At 37.4% G+C, this 18,318-nt stretch overlaps 1 protein-coding gene across 1 annotated transcript in view; it reads right to left on the bottom strand.

Annotated features, from left to right (window-relative positions):
* MET (MET proto-oncogene, receptor tyrosine kinase) overlaps positions 1-18,318 on the bottom strand; it is a 93,271-nt gene that overhangs the window by 50,843 nt on the left and 24,110 nt on the right. Inside the window, exons 3-4 of the mRNA XM_069976386.1 lie at positions 6,827-7,018; positions 1,513-1,647 (exon numbers count right to left, since the gene is read on the bottom strand). Coding sequence (XP_069832487.1) covers positions 1,513-1,647; positions 6,827-7,018 — 327 coding nt within the window. The remainder of the gene's footprint in view (positions 1-1,512; positions 1,648-6,826; positions 7,019-18,318) is intronic.

Below are 18,318 nucleotides of genomic sequence, written 5' to 3'. Positions count from 1 at the left end.
AAAATTGCAAAAAAAAAAAAAAAAAGAAAGGGACAGATTGATTTATACTATTAACCAGTTCAGGTTTATGTTGAGGTCAAGTGACTATGGCACAATAACCATCTACGGCTGATGAACTAGTCCAATGCTTCATTTAATTACAAAAAGATTTTTCTGTACTCTAAGTGGTAAAGTGAAGTCATTCTTTTATTTGACACTCAGTAAATGTTAGATTTTAGCAGAACAATATTCTTCTGTACTCAGTAAAAGTAAAGTTTTAACATATCTTTAGCAAGTCAGTCAGCTCACCTTCCAAGTATTCTGCCACTTTCACAGGTGCTAGAAGTTGTCACTTAAAACTTCATAACTTTATTTATTTTTGTCCATCTTAAAAACAAAAAAATCTCATAAAGACCTAACTCTAGATGTGTAAACATCTAGCATTAGATCTACATGGAATTATTTTAGTATTTAAAAGGGAGCCTATCATCACTGGTCATGAGTCATGGGACAATCCTTTTCCCCACCACCAACAGCCTTGATTGATGGATTAATGGAGGCCAGCTGGGCAGACAGAAGCCACCTGGGACTACCCCAAATACTTGTGGTTCAGGCAGCATGAAAGTGATAACAAGTTCCCTTAAATATGGATCTAAAGAGACTCTGTCAGCAGGTTTATGCTGTCCTACCTAAGGGTCACATAAACTAGTGACAGAGAAGCTGAACAGAATGATGTATCACTTACATTGTTCTAGGCAGTTGAATAACATAGACAATAAGTAGTCCTCTCCCTTATGTGCATGAGCCCAGTAGTCCTGGATATTCATGAGAAGCAGAAAACTCCGCCCACCAGCTGCTGATTGGCAGTTATCTATCCATGCTGTGTATTGGCAGTCAGCTGTCAATTAGCAGCTGGAGGGCGGGGGGAGGGGTGCAGCAATAATCTGTTCAGCATTTCTCTCACTAGTTCATGCTGCCCTCATTTAAGGCAGAATAAACCTAGTGACAGATTAAAGAGAATTATATGAAGTGTTAAGCGATAACTTCCAGCGCTGGTTCTTCACTTCGTATGTGTGTCCTGATCAGATAGGAATACAATAAAGAGTACTGCCTTTAGAATGGCCTTTTAATGATGATGATGTAAGCCAATTAATTTGGGTTCTATGTCTGACTTTTGCTATTGTACAAAACTGGGTGACCTACTGAATGAAATAATAAAAACTGTATGAATTTAATATAACAAAGAACATATCTTAGAATAAAACATTTTGTTCAGATGTGTACAGATGCAATCCCAAGCAGTGTTCCCTCTAAGCTGTGAACTCTAGAAAGGAAAGAGTTGAAATAACATGCTAATAAGGTTAACAAGCCAACAGTCAAGCTGATGGAAATTTCCAGAGTGCCCAGCTTAGATGGAAGAGTGATCACAATGTATTTTATTATATCCATTTCTATATTTAGTGATGCTCATAGACAGAATCCTATGTTATAGTTTGCATTCAATGATATTAGCTTAGGTTAAATCTGCCTTACCTTTAATCCAGTGCTCACTAACATGTATCCATTATCCTTTGATGTGTCATTAATCACTACCATTGGAGAAACAGCATGTGTATCAAGTGGAATATCTACATGGGGTTGAGCATGACTAGAACGTGAAACAACAACCTAAAAAAAAAAAAAAAAAAAAGGAAAAAATGGCATTAAACTCTTGACCTAATGTTCCGCCTTCTGCTACTGGTGGTGTACTCACATGTATCAAAAAGTGTTGCCATTTGTTCTTTTTTTTATCTTGGAAAAACACAAAAAAGCCAGACCTAAAGCATTCTTTCCTTTGAACGAAACACCACTGACCCGAATATTTTAAAGTGATTTTTAGCGACTAAACTGAGCTAATATGCATTAGAATAGACATTAGAGAAATCTCAGTATCGCTAGCACTGCATACAACAACGCTAATTATGTGTACCTGTGCTGGGACTAGGGCTTGTGCAGCTCTGCAGTTCCAGACATAGGCATTGGTAGAAGTAGAGAGGCCATGTCGCCCCTTATTACTGTCACTCAATGTGAATATGTAAAAAAAAGTGTTACATTTTATTTAATAAAGTTATATTATAAAGTTATATGAATTTATAAAAGAAAAAGAAAAAATATATCAATAATTTGTATTCCCAGTATACCACTTCAAAATGTTGCCTCTGTTAACATGTGAGATCATGGTGTGTATCACTGTTTCTGTAATTTTAGGAACATATGGAGCTGTATGAAAACTAATTGTAATCTGCAGTTACTGAACAGAAGATATAGAAATGGTCCATGGTTGTTAGACTTTGCTTTAATGTTTCCAATATTTCAATGTTCATTGTGTAAGAAAGAGCTGTCATTCCATCTAAAAATTTTTCGATGCCTCTTATGCTTCATGCTCTGATTCTTGCACTTACTGAACACAACCACTATGTGACCCAATCTTCAGTTTAACAAGTTCATCATGAAATAAATACTGACATGCCTTTCACATTTCCGCTGAAATATCTAATTACCTTGCTGACATTCTTTAACAGTGTAGAAGTGATATTAACTGGCTATGCAACTTGGTTTTACGCTTTCCAGAAATCCAGTATCCATTGTAAAATACCTGATTCACTTTGCACCCAACAGCTGTACTCCTACCACTGTTTCCCAGCCACAGCCTGCAAACTAACAATGTGAGTGGCTCAAACAGCTGCAACTTTTCAAAAAAAAAAAAAAAAATAAAAAATAAATCTAGCATGGAAAGCTTTTCACCAAGTCCCAGCATAGGAAGGAAGTAAAATTGTTTCTCTTTTCCTTTTTCTACTTGGCAGCTGCCTCAAGAACTATATTACCCGTCTGCTTTGTTATAATCACACTGTCTAATAAAAAGCAGCAAGTGAGCAGGAGACAAGCTCTAACACTTGTTTAGCCAAAACATCTCGCTCAATACGCTGCAATTAACAACTCCAGCTTCTCTCTAAAAACATCTGTCCTAGTTTAGAAATAATGAATTTTTTGTCACCATCGTAAAATCAATCCACACACTACGCAATATTATATTTGAGCTCAATATGTTCAACACTTAGAGAGAAACTTCAAGCCACTTTATCCACTATATTAAAGCCAGAACCTCATAGTTTAACCATAATTTCACTAGGTAGCTAAGTCTATAGAATACAGTATACATGTTTGTTCTTTGTTAGGCCGGGTTTATATTCATGTGTTGATGCTGATGGCAACTGATGTTTTTTATATAAAAAAAAAAGGATTGAAAACCTGATGACAATTGATGTCTTTTTGACATCAGTTGTGAGTGACATCAGTTGTGGTCAGTTTCTTACAAAAAAACCCTGAAACAAATGCAACTGATAAATGTAAACTTAGCCTTATAGGTTGTAGCTGTTTATTTTTAATCACCTTTCCTGTAGGCGCACACTCCTGCATTGTCTGTGTATTTATTTTACAATAAAGTACAAAGAAATATTTTTCTATAGTTTTCAATAGGGGTGATAGAATCTGATAGGAAGAACAAGATTTTTGAACAATGGTGGATAACAGTTTTCAATATAGATACTCTGTGCAGGCAAAGTTTGCTATTAAACAGAAATCCAGGAAAGTTAAAATCCTTACAGCTCAATCATCCCCAAGCCCAATGTTTCCTAAATTAGGACAAAGCCTTGATGGGTTCTGTTTTCCCATTGAACAGTTTCCATTCTATGAATTGGGACTTACAAAGCCTTATCTGTATACTGTATATCTGTAGTATATGGTACTGCTGTTCTGCCTTATCTAGGCCTTGGCAGTACAATACAATAAAATACAATGTCATTAATCTCCACACTTTAATGATCATTTGATGACAGTCTACATAGCATAGCTGACAAATGACGCCCAGAAAAAAGCAAATGTCAGCCTGTAGTGTGTGCTGTAGTAACTAGTGCAAAAAGTTCACAAAAAGTTCATTATAGGACATCTCTGGTTGCTATTGTATAGCTGCAACTGTTCATAAAAACCAATATGCGAACAATAAGAGCTTTTTATAAATGGCCTTTAAAAATACTACACCTATATACCTCTAAGTACTTCGACTAAACTAAAAAAAATAAAAAAACAAACTATTACATTAGCTAATATCATGAGTGAAGTGACAGACTTTTTTTACTCTGATCATGGCTTGCAAAGTTGGTGTCTCCCTGCAAAATACATTGGGAACAAATTATCAGAACCTCATGGTTTATCAATGTCTACAAGATTTCTGAATCTTAAAGGAGTTGGGGTTGGTAAAAACATGCCAAGTAATGTATAAAGGATTTGTACCAGTTACTGAGCTAGAAAATGAGGTTCCTTTATGGTTACTAATGTTTGCATATAAGACATCAGAATAATATGTAAACCGTACAGCTTATGTTTTGAAGTGAAAAATTGTGACTTCATAGTTTTGTTTTGCAAATTGTAATACTTGAAATGACATCTAAAGCACTGGAATGTGATGACTAATGTCAGCTAAGTGGAAATTGGAATACTGATGCTTAGATAAACTGTTATCTACAATTTGACTGATGTTGTACGTCAACGGTGTCTCAAAGAAATGTGCAAAGAGCTAATGATCATAGTGAAATCAAAGAGATGTAATCTCTGTACAGTGGAAAATCATTGTGCTGTTCCACATATAATTTATGTCTAATTGCTACTTATGAGAACATAGTATTTTTAGTATAGCAACAACAAGTCCCTATCTGATCCCACAGAAGAGCTACTGTAGCACAAATAGTTAAAACAGTAAATACTATCTATCATGGGAACTTTATGAAATGTTTCCTTTTACCACTTAACTGGGGAAGATATGGCACCAGGATACACTGGGCATGCTGGTCTTAACACCAAGATCTTTAAAGAGAACCTATCACCTAAAAATCACTTTCCCTATTATCAAAGTACATCTCTCCCTAAGTCTATCTATAAAGATACAGGCTGCCTTTGCAGTCTGTATCTTATACTTTACCCAATTCCTGGTTTTCGGTGCAGCAAGGCCGGGCGCCGCCATCTTGATTACGTCACTTGCGTTCCACAGCGGTGGAACGCAAGTGACGTAATGAAGATGGCGGCGCCGGCCTTGCTGCACCGCAAAAGAGGATTGGGTAAAGTATAAGATACAGACTGCAAAGGCAGTCTGTATCTTCATTTTGTCCATTTATGAAGGTACAGACTGCCTTTGCAGTCTGTATCTTATACTTTACCTGATCCTGTTGTTCTCTGCAGTAAGGCCGGCACCGCCATCTTGATTACGTCACTTGCGTTCCAGCGGTGGAACGCAACTAATGTAATCAAGATGGCGGCGCCGGCCTTACTGCAGCGAACAACAGGATCAGGTAAAGTATAAGATACAGACTGCAAAGGCAGTCTGTACCTTCATTTTGTGTATCTATGAATATACAGACTGCCTTTGCAGTCTGTATCTTATACTTTACCTGATCCTGTTGTTCGCGGCAGTAAGGCCGGTCGCCGCCATCTTGATTACATTACTTGCGTTCCAAAGGCAGTCTGTATCTTCATGGTTACACTAACAGGGTGAGTCAGGACAGACATACACAGCGATCTCACACTGTATAGCGCGAGATCGCTGTGTATTCACAGAGCGGAAGGCAAAGGCTCATGGGAGCCCTTCCCGCCACTCGGCATGCCGGGAGTTTCCTGTCTTGAGCCGACTCTTTTGAAAAGAGCCGACTCGAGACAGGAAATGAAAAAGATTACAGTACCAAAACGAAGCAATAAAAATAATTAATTATATTTACAAATATTAATAAAATCACAATTGACATCTAATTAGCAAAAAAATTTTTTTAATTTTTGCTCATGATTGGTTCTCTTTAACAATCAAAAATTCTGACATGTCTGACATGTCAAAAGATTTTGCAAATTACATGGGCACTTTACGGGATCTGGTGCCCACATCTTGGTGCCACACACCAAACAACATCTTCTGTGTTCTTGTACAGTCTATGTGTTAGAGCTTGAGCCGCTTGCTCGGCTCCTGGTTCTGCCGGAGCGCTCGGCCGGGCATGTGGAGCCGCCGACGGTGTCCCTGGTAACCACTCAGGCCAGTTGCTGGGGGTACGCTAATGGTGTCCCTAGCAGCCGGCCTGCTTCTATATAGCACTACAGCGCTTTTCTTTGAGTTGGCTTAGGCCAGGGTTTCCCTGCTTCCGGCCGATCGACATTAGGTGTTTGTAATATGTTTTGATTGCCTAACAGCTGACACACCAGTCAGCTGTCAGCACCAATCACTTCTGGGGCTGGGACTCCAGGTGCCATAAGTATCTTCCCCTCTGCCCCAGTCCTTGCCTGCGATAGTGCCTAGTTTACTAGAGTATCTTGACCTAACATTGTTTCCGGCATTGATTTTCTGATTATCTGACTTCTGTCTCTTGACTGTTTAACTACCCTTTCGGATTCTGTACTGTGCTGTTCGTGTATTATTGACCCAGACCTCTGACATTGCCTTATTGTGTGTGTTTGTCTTGTTTTGTTCTGTGTTGCACCTAGCTGAGTACAGGGTCTTGCCGTCCAGTTGTCCATTGCCATTTAGGGCTTCTGAGACAAGTAGGCAGGGACAGTAGGGCAGGGGCCAGCTTTAGGGCTCACCTGTCCTTGTGTCATCCTGTCCCTATCCTAACACTATGCCTCTATGGCTGAGAGCTGGTTTGCCCACTTAAAGAGGAACCTAAACAATGTTAGTTTTTCATGTTATAATTGATTAGTTTATATCCAAAACTAGGCAAATTTCAACCAGTATAATTAGGAAATCAGTATTATAAAGTCTATTGATTGAATTTACCTGTATAAAACGCCCCTCCGATGTGCCTAGATTGGCTATGGTTAGGTCACCTTGTATGAAGACAGAAATAGATGTCAGTAACACATTGTTAAACTGTCCCATTAATAAATCAAGGCGCTGTATTGGCAAAGTGACTTCAAATCGATTTTCTTCAATTGGTGATGAACAGTGGGAGACATTCTTTAAGTATGTCTGGAAAAGAAACATACAATTAATTACCATAAAAGTACACAGCAGGACTGTATTTACAGGGGATCCCTATGTAGTCAATGGGATGCCAGCATTTCATCCTTAAACCATAAGCCCATCTATTGGCACCTTTAAATTAAGAACTGCAAATAGAATATGTATATATGTTTGCACGTTTGTCAACTAGTGATGAACAAACATGTTCGTAAATGTTTGTATGTTTGTATGTACATATGAACATAACGCTAATTGTTCGTGTTCTCTGATCGAACATATTCAAACTTGCGAACGTACGCAACTGTGTAATTTATGCTTTGTGCCTGATAATCTGTTCACCTGTTCACTCTAGACCGAAATGTACGCAATCTGTTCGCAACTGTGTACACAAATGCCAATGAAATGTCTACGCAAATGCCTAATTTACTATTTGAATCTCATAATCTGTACACATGAGCGTCGACCAAACTGTATGCTTCTACTGTACGTTCATTATTTGTTCGTAAATGGTTGGGGAAACACAAACCGATCACAATAATTTTTTTTTATGTTCGTGTTTAGGATCCGAACAGAACATTGGGATGTTCGCTCATCACTAGTGTCAACCAACATCAAAGCAAACATGTATTAAATTGAGAAAATATAATTAATTTCCAAGGTAAGGCCCATTCACTTCACATCACATCAAAAATATATTCCGTATCACACAAGGCATAACCATAGGCTTTAATAAACTAAACACAGTCTACTTTGCTTTATTTTACACCAGTCTGCATTATATTATCTATTAATATAAGATATTATTTACTCTTGTATTGAGTGAGCATTAATGTGTGTAGGGGAGAGAAAGCTATTCCAGACAACCCTGGCATTGGCTTACCTTTCCTTCTTTCCCTAAAGAATTGTTGGGCTTCCCCTCAACACATTAAATTATCCACCAAAGGTTCCAATATCAGTGGTTTAGACAATGTTGTCACATTATGTAAGCATGTAGTATTAAGCTATTATTCTTTAAAATTTAAGATTTTGGGGGGGTTTCGTAAGGACATTTTTTTTTTTTGATAACTCCTCAAATGTGATCATACGTTTTAATTATTAAAATTATATATAATTGTTATAAGGTTAGTGTATCTCCTTTTATCAGTTTATTCCAGTTACTGTAGTGCTACTAATAGGTCAAACTATGCACTAAGCTTAGGTCTCCTGTGATACATTTTGTTCTATTTTCAGGTGTTTAAGATAATTTTATGCACGCGCCTCAAATAAACTCCTCTAATGTCTCTTCTGATTCATCATAAGTTTCATCCTCGTGTTGTCTAGACAGTTCATTTAAATTCTGTAGCGGTGTATTGTACTTCAGGATTCTTCTCGCTGAGCAGGTTATCTGCACTGAGAATTCAATAGGAATCTATTAATTGGTAATGTGGTTAATATTGATGAATGTCTTTCATTTCAGACAGATGATACTGACCACGTATAGAAAGCCCCATGAGAACACTCATCAATGAAGTGGTCTGCAGCTTGAGGTGTGCAATTTTTTCCCCAACTTTAACTCAAATTCTGTTATCCTATTTTGCAAAGATTGCAAGGTTGTGCAGCAGTAGAAGAAAAACCTGGTGATGCTGGATTTCTGACCTTTCTAGTACTTCAACTAAGATATTGTGTTAAATATTTATGGGGTAAATAAGTACATTTTTTTGCAGTTCTATATATTAGGGGTAGGGAACTTTGGTTGGCTCTTCAGCTGTTGCAAAACTACAACTCTCATCATGCTTGGGCAATCTTTGGCCGTATTCATTATCTAACAATGTGCAATATTAAAGGGGAAGTTCAGCAAAAATAAATTCTTTCAAATCAACTGGTACAAGAAAGTTCTATAGATTTGTAATTTACTTCAATTTAAAAAATCTCAATCTTCTGGTACTTATCAGCTGCTTTATGTCCTGTAGGAAGTGGTATTCTTTCCAGTCTGGAGTGCAGGAGAAGTTTTCTATAGGGATTTGGTACTGGTCTGGTCAGTTCCTGACATGGACAAAGGTGGCAGCAGAGAGCACTGTGTCAGAAAGAATACACCAGTTCCTGCAGGACATACAGCAGCAGTAAAGCTATTCCTTAGCAGTAGGTTTGGAGAACGCTTTGTGGCCAAATGTAAAGTCAACTAAAGTTTAAAGGGGTAGTTCACAAAATAAATTCCTTTCAAATCAACTGGTCCCAGCAAGTGCCAAAGAATTTTAATTTACTTTTATTAAAAAGTCTTAAGTCTTCACATACTTATCAGCTGCTGTATGTCCTACAGGAAGTGAAGTTTTCTCTCCATTCTGACACAGTGCTCTCTCCTGCCACCTATGTCTGTGATAGCAACTGCCTAGAGCAGCAGCAAATCCCCATAGAAAACCATTTCTGCACTCCAGACTGGAAAGAACACCACTTCCTGCAGGACATACAGCAATTGATAACTAAATACTGGAAGACTTGGCTTTTTTTAACAGAAGTAAAATACAAATCTCTGCCTCTTTCTGGTACCAGTTGATTTAGAATAAAATAATGGTGAACAACACATTTAATGAAAGAAGAATAATGAGTTCCTAATGCTACAGCATATAAAAACACAGTGACTGGCCTTACATACATTTATGATGTTATGATGTTCAGGGGTCTCCATACTTTCACCTATGTTATTGTATATTTCTGGTACTCAGCTGTAGCTCTTAAAAGGCTCATAAATGTGCTAAAATTTTCTGAAACCATAAAAAAACTGACATGTATACTGACATAAACTGGCAACGTAGCTAAAAAAAACCAAGCAAACCTGAAGACACCCTGTGTAAACCTGGCCTAAGCCCATTACAGGACTGTCTGCAGAAAGGGCTGTTGTCATAGCCGTTACATCACATAACCACTTGGTAACACATTACAGGTAATTGATTGGCGGATTAGTGGAGCACACAGAATGAATTAAAGGGGAATTCTGCTGCAGTTTAAAATAATAAATGCTGAATCAGCCCCTAATCTAATAACTGCCTGTACCATTCATCTTACTGAAGGTGGAATAGATCACATTACCATTCTAATGCTCTGACAGCACTGTCTATCTCTTTCCTTATTCACTTATTGGAAGGCATTTGGTTTCCTTTGCATTAATCTGCATTGCCCTAGAGCAGTCTAGTGTCACTGCCTCACAGTGCTGGAGATTTTACTTCACGTACAGATATATCAACAATAAAATGACAGAGAGTAAAGAAATACTCCAATCGTTAACATTTGTAGTGTCAATGGGATTATTCATTTAAAATCTATCTATCTCCTATCTATCTATCTATCTATCTATCTATCTATCTATCTATCTATCTATCGATCTAATGCCCATCTGTGTTACATATAAACTACCGTTCAAAAGTTTGGGGTCACATTGAAATGTCCTTATTTTTTAAGGAAAAGCACTGTACTTTTCAATGAGGATGACTTTAAACTAGTCCTAACTTTAAAGAAATACACTCTATACATTGCTAATGTGGTAAATGACTATTCTAGCTGCAAATGTCTGGTTTTTGGTGCAATATCTACATAGGTGTATAGAGGCCCATTTCCAGCAACTATCACTCCAGTGTTCTAATGGTACAATGTGTTTGCTTATTGGCTCAGAAGGCTAATTGATGATTAGAAAACCCTTGTGCAATCATGTTCACACATCTGAAAACAGTCTAGCTCGTTACAGAAGCTACAAAACTGACCTTCCTTTGAGCAGATTGTGTTTCTGGAACATCACATTTGTGGGGTCAATTAAACGCTCAAAATGGCCAGAAAAAGAGAACTTTCATCTGAAACTCGACAGTCTATTCTTGTTCTTAGAAATGAAGGCTATTCCATGCGAGAAATTGCTAAGAAATTGAAGATTTCCTACAACTAAGCAAGAAGATAAGCACTTTAGAGTCTCTAGTTTGAGAAACAGATGCCTCACAGGTCCCCAACTGGCATCTTCATTAAATAGTACCCGTAAAACACCAGTGTCAACATCTACAGTAAAGAGGCGGCTGTGGGATTTGGGGCTTCAGGGCAGAGTGTCAAAGAAAAAGCCATATCTGAGACTGGCCAATAAAAGAAAAAGATTAAGATGGGCAAAAGAACACAGACATTGGACAGAGGAAGACTGGAAAAAAGTGTTGTGGACGGATGAATCCAAGTTTGAGGTGTTTGGATCACAAAGAAGAATGTTTGTGAGACGCAGAACAAATGAAAATATGCTGGAAGAATGCCTGACGCCATCTGTTAAGCATGGTGGAGGTAATGTGATGGTCTGGGGTTGCTTTGGTGCTGGTATGGTGGGAGATTTGTACAGGGTAAAAGGGATTCTGAATAAGGAAGGCTATCACTCAATTTTGCAACGCCATGCCATACCCAGTGGACAGCGCTTGATTGGAGCCAATTTCATCCTACAACAGGACAATGACCCTAAACACACCTCCAAAGTGTGCAAGAACTATTTACAGCAGAAGCAGGCAGCTGGTATTCTATGGGTAATGGAGTGGCCAGCGCAGTCACCAGATCTTAACCCCATTGAGCTGTTGTGAGAGCAGCTTGACCGTATGGTACGCCAGAAGTGCCCATCCAACCAATCCAACTTGTGGGAGTTGCTTCTTAGAAGCGTGGGGTGCAATTTCTCCAGCTTACCTCAACAGATTAACAGCTAGAATGCCAAAGGTGTGCAATGCTGGAATTGCTGCAAAAGAAGGATTCTTTGACGAAAGGAAAGTTTGATGTAAAAACAATGTTATTTCAAATACAAATCATTATTTCTAACCTTGTCAATGTCTTGAGTCTATTTTCAATTCATTTCACAACATATGGTGGTGAAGAAGTGTGACTTTTCATGAAAAACACAAAATTGTTTGGGTGACCCCACACTTTTGAACGGTAGTGTATTATCTGCATAATCATAATATTTTTTGTCTGGAAAATTTGCACAATTTTTGGTTCTTTCCATTATATCAATGGGTATCTATCTATCTATCTATCTATCTATCTATCTATCTATCTATCTATCTATCTATCTATCCATGATGCTTACATGGTGTTTTTTTTTTAATGGCCAGGCTGGTAAAAAAAATAAAAAAAAGTTAAGACACTGACCTTGCTCACTTCCTATTGCACCATCATAAAGGCAGTGGGTGGGAACTGAGCATCTTTTTAATCTATTTTTTTCCCAGCCTGGTCACTTAATCTGATTAAATACCCCTTAAGGCCAGGTTCACACTATGTATGACACTGAACGTTCTGTGACACAGCCGTGTCACAGAGCAACGGGGTCAGTGAATTTCATCCCCACCGCTACTGCAGTACTGGCTGGATGATCTTCATTTCTTTTTAATTGGGATGCGGGCACATTTGGGTGCGCTCACATCCCAATTCACCATAGCTCACAATGTAAAGTGCGGCCGAAGCTGTACTTTACATTGTGTGTCACACAAAACTGAAATGTCAGTTTTCGTTGCGGCCGCAAGGAATCCCGGCCGGAGTGTATACAGAGAGTATACACTCCTGCCAGGATTCCATAGGAGTAAATGTAATGTATTCCTATAATAACGCCCGCTGCTGCAAACTGCAACAACGGGTGTTATTAATTGAATAAATATGTTGTGTTAACATAGCCTCAAAGTGTATTTGTCTCCATAGAGGGGGTAGGAAAACAGCCTTTTGAGTACAGAAGGAAACTCTTTTGCTTAATAAACCTATTACAGAGGTTCTTAAAATCACTTGTACTATTGATACTTATTGATTTCTGAAAAATGACATTTAAATGGCAGTTACGCATTAAGGCTATGTTCCCAGTAAGGGATTTTGTGGCCATTTTTCCAGCTTGTCCAGCTATTAAAATAAGAGCAACTACGGCTGTAAATTTGAGTAAAAATAAAACAATGTGTGAACAGGTTAAAAAAAAAAGGGAGTATTTTGCAAAAGCAGATGGTAAATAATGATTATGTTCATTATTTGGACAGCTTTGATCAATTATGAACGTTATTCTATACACTGGGTGCACTTCCGCACGTATTCCGTAGTGTGCACATATCCTTACCCAGGCTGTAACTGAGTATTAAAGAGAAGTCTGGAGAAAATGATAATTTGCCAGCAGGCATGGGGGAACATAATAAACAAGTGCTATTTACCTCTTACTATGCCTCCACAGAGCCACGTCACAGGCTCCAGGACCCCTACTAAAAATCATTTTTGCAATGTTAACATGACCTGGCTGATGGATTGTCCGCTCAGCAAATCAGTGACTGCAGCAGTGTCCTTCCCCAGTCACTGACTGGCTAAGCAGGCAGGCTATCATCCGGGTTGTGGTGTCACTGCAGAACCAGGAGCCCGGTGGGAGTCCTGGAGCAGTAAGGCATTGCTGCAGAGGCATAGGGAGGGGTAAGCAGAGCATATTTATTATGTACCTCCCTGCCCTGTCTACTAGAAAATTATCTTTTCTCCAGATTTCTCCTTTAAGAAGCATCTAGCAATCTATGAAAATAGAGAAAACATCCAAGATAAGGGCATCCTGTGACTGTATGATGATTATTAGGTCTATGTCTATTCTATAATATTGTTTTAGGAGCACTGTAGAGTTTGTGTGAGTTGACTAAATACAAATGACAGCCCATGATACATGTTAATGAATTGAATGTCATATGTTATTTACGTCATTATGGTATATGTGGTTTATTAGGGGGCAGCACCAGTTTTCTACATGCATTTACAACAATGAAACATTATGCAATGTGCAATGAAATCCAGACCCCTCGTTTTCCACTCTCCGCTTTATTTTGACTAAGTTTTATATTACTGTTGTCAGATCACCGTGATTGGTGTGAAGTCTTTTTATTATGCAGCTGTGTTATTACTTTTAATTTAGTCAAAATTACTAGACCAAATGATGTGTGGGATTCAGCTGATAAGGTCCCTGAGGAACCATTTGTCTTAGTTTAGTTTATTTTATCTTATTGGAAAGGCTTAGAGGAAGATAAATCTTTGTGAGCTATTGTGGTTTTTTTTTTTGCTATAGAACATAGCAGTTGCAGTATGCTTCAAGTTGCAGTATGCTTTCATTAGACTGCACAACAACACTAATGCTTCTCATATATCATCTTTATAGGAAGAAATAAACATAAAGTGGTTTATACTTGGTTTATACTAATTTTTCAATACCTGCCTTTTTAAATATAAACATCTAATATGCAGCTAATGTGACATTATCTATCAGTATAATAAATCATCAAAATTATCATATAATTTAGTAAAGAAAAAATGACATTATTGGTGTGCTCCCAGACACTGCCTAGAATTATAGATTCTCTATCCTCCTGATGCTTACTATGTAATTGACATCTTTCTGGTTTTATCTAATTTATATTGTATATATTGTACTTTAACAAGGTCTGTACCATAAAACCCAACTGAACTGCAAAACTAACCTTTAGTACCTCCTTGTCTACACTTCCAGTTTGGGTGTTAGTCTGTTGGTCCCAGGACAGCGATGAATTGGGCGGTAGGCACACACGGATGCCCCCGCATCCCAATTAATCAGAAATTAAGATCATCTGGCCAGGACGATCTTCTCAAACAACGGCCGTTCTGTGACTCGGCCGGATCACAGAACGGCCAGTGTTTTACAGAGTATAAAAATGGCCTTAGTCAGTATTTTATGCCAAAACCAAAAGTAGGCAAAAAAACAGAAAAATGTGCTACTCTTTCAGCTATAATTTTTCCCTGTGTCGGTCCAAAATGAGAACTTAATACCGGCCAAAATACTAGGTGCACAACGTATTTTGTCCTTTATAATTTTTTTAAATGATGCCTGTAATTTTGAGTTCAAAATGGGGTCCATTAGTTTGGCCACCCATCAGAGCAATGACAGCTGTTAGTACATTATTCTAGTTCAGGTGGACTGATTGCCCTCTGGGTGTGTCTGTAATTGAAATGTCCATTAAATTTATTAGTAAAGATGGTGAAAGGACGATGGAAAAAGAAAAACTGTGTGAAAAGCTAAAAAATAATGTCAATTGTTTGCTAAAGATGTCCAAAAATATCATGATCATTATTTTGACATAATGATATTTTGCGCAAACAATGTCCATCATTTAATACACTGTGTGGATTGCACGTCCATCCGGCATTCCATTGTGGTCAATTAAATGTAGCAATGACTATGTACTATGTACAATGTACTATGTACATAGTACATAGTACAATGTACTATGCCTATGCAGCAAGCAGGGGGGAGAAGTGCTTAGTCAAGTCTGTCTCCCCGGTTGTTCTAGTAACTGGTGGTGGTCTTAAAAAAAATATTTTAAATTAACTGGTCACAGCAAGTGCCAGAGATTTGTAATTTACTTTTATTATAAAATCTCCATCCTTCTAGTACTTAGCTGCTGTATGCCCAGCAGGTAGTGGTATATTCTCTCTAATCGGTCGCCTCTGTCTGTGATAGGAACTGTCCAGAGCAGTAGTAAATCCCCATAGAAAACCTCTCCTATTCTCAAGCCTGGAAAGAGTACTACTTCCTGCAGGATATACAACAGCTGATAAGTACTGGAAGACGAGATTTTTTTAATAGAAGTTAATATGAAAGACATTTTTTTTGGTAAGCTACCCCTTTAACACCTAAATCTTACTGGTCAAAACTGTAATGTCTCTATAGGCTGTGAGGGAAATTTATCATGGCCTTTGTGCCTATTTTTAGGTGAATAATTGGATTTTCCGCCCATTTTCTATTTATGAACCAGTATTCGCCAGCCAACAGGCAAATATTTTTTAAATACATCTTCTTTAATCTGCCTGTTTTGAGAATTCACCCAAAGACTTGCATAATTTGGGATTTGTGTCCAATTTATCATTTGAGACTTTTTAAAAAGTCGCAAAAGCTGATGCAGGCCTATGTCTGGTGAGTACCAGGTGAATATGTTTGCCACTTTTTACTTGACAGTGCGACTTTTCCATTTATCACACACACTATATTGGACCAAAATAAACACCAACCCACATTAGAATAGTCGCACACATTAGACTCCTTAGTAAAGGTCTCCCTACTTTCCCACAAAATCTTTTTATGCAAAATAACGGCCATTGTTTTAAAAGTAAGAAAACTTTTTTTTTTTAAGTTACAGTGACACTTTAACATTTCTATATCCATGATACATAGCATGCATCATTTCATGTTCCATGTGTAGTTAGCAGTCTGCCATCTTGTGAGAATTGCCATGTAATGTGGCAATCTAGAACGATCACTAAAACTAAAACACCATTTATCTGCTTTCATTCATGACAAGAACGAGTATTCTCATTGTTTCTTTTATGTTATTTTATGTATATTATTCAAGAAGTGTAAAAATAACATAGGATGGTCCATTATTTTTTTCCCCTAATATCAGAAATTATGTCATCATATAATAAGATTGATTTCCAAATGGCTTGACTTAAGGCATAAGAAGTATGTTCTCTGTGTATGTCACACAGTGTATTAAAGTATAACAGGCTTAAGGTTAGCAGGCCTGACAGTATTTTGATTTACTCATCGTTTTCAGCCTTAAAACACATAGAACACATTTACTTTCACTGATGTAATTTCAGTGCAGGATACTATGGGACATAACCTTACTGTGACCTTGTGTATCTGTGATCATTCTAGCCACATCTTGGTTAACATACAAAAGCCAATAAAGGCTATTTCCAATATTAACAAAGGCATTTATGATGTAATGACAAATCTTAAGAGGGTTGAGTTATAAGAGTCAAGTTTTTTTGAATTACTGTTCCCAATCATATGATGTTTAAAGTCTGGCTAGTAGTTTTACTTACATTTATTGTACTCTGATACTCACCCTTTAACACCTATTTACATAGCACACAAATGTTCTGCAGATCTCATCCATAGGGTATTTAACATGGCTGCTAGGATAATATCCCTACCAGTCCTGGTTTATTTGAACGCACTCAGAATTAACAGGAAACCAATTAAACTATACTCACAATGGAAATGGGGAAGGTCATGTATAAAATAAGGATTCTTTTTCCTCTGGACATGATTAGGAATGTGCTCATACTGTAATATATGCTATGTGAAGAATCTCTCAGAACTAGCAGACAGAATAGGAGAAGCTTGATACAACGCTACATTTCATTTCCTTCTTCAGATTTCAATCTTATTATCTTCATCTGACAATTTAAAAAAATGAAGTCTTTAAAACAAAGGGACATTTGATTTCTTAGGTCACCGGGGATATGAGATTTGACCTTTTTAGAACCGTATTTACTCATTCATTTATTCATCCTCCATTTAGTCTAAAATCCAAGCTGGTTCCAATGTAAATCCCTTGAGTCTGTGCTTTAGAGTGTGTGTATGTGTGTGTGTATATATATATATATATATATATATATATATATATATACATGAACTCCGAGCTAAATCCCACACTACTATCTGTAGCAATATGTATATGCACTACAATGTGGACATTGAGGATTTGTTATTTGAGACAGCACATTGAAAGAGACAGCACATGTAGTATAGTATTTGATAGATAGCTTATAGTTAATTCACTAAATGACCATTAAATCCTCTATTTAAAAAATATATTGCCATGGAACATTAAAATGTTTGACAAGAAGTAGATATAGTAAGGTAAAACATTCCTAATATTGCATGGATTGTCACTGATGTGATGAATTAACTCTTTACTAATCTGGACCCAATGTGCACATCATTATAAAGAAACAAAAGATTTGGATAATCATGACAAGGATTTTTAACTTAAAGGGGTACCCTGGAGATTTGGATACTTTGTAATATAAATGTATTTGAAAAATAACTTTAAAATAATATATATATTATTGTTTTTAATTAAGAATCTTACTTTCATTGACTGGCAGCAGTAAGGCACGAGGCAGCAGATTTATAAGACATATATACAGTACATGGTCGGGGAAAGAGGCGGGACCCTGCTCTGTATGTCGCTGTGGCAGCTCTACATCAGAGCAGGGATCAGGAACTTCAGGGCTTAGATAGCAGTTCAAGGCTGCACAGGGGTGGTGTCGCCCCTTAGTGCTGCCAGTCAACGAAAGTGAAAATATGAAAAAAAACATCATTTTTTTTAAAATGAAGTTAAATTACAAAGTAATATAACTGTATTAAAGCTGTATATAGGGGGACCAGGACAACAGAACAAAAAAAGAACTTGGTAGTAGTAATGCCAAGGTTTTCTCTTGCTACTTTTTTATTGTTGCAAAGAAAATTACAGCAAAAGTAACATTGTAAAACTGGTGACTAA

The sequence above is a fragment of the Dendropsophus ebraccatus genome, chromosome 1, assembly GCF_027789765.1.
Source record: "Dendropsophus ebraccatus isolate aDenEbr1 chromosome 1, aDenEbr1.pat, whole genome shotgun sequence".
NCBI lineage: Eukaryota > Metazoa > Chordata > Amphibia > Anura > Hylidae > Dendropsophus > Dendropsophus ebraccatus.
The sequence above is the reverse complement of the archived record's forward strand: the minus strand, read 5'-3'. Positions and strand labels throughout refer to the sequence as shown.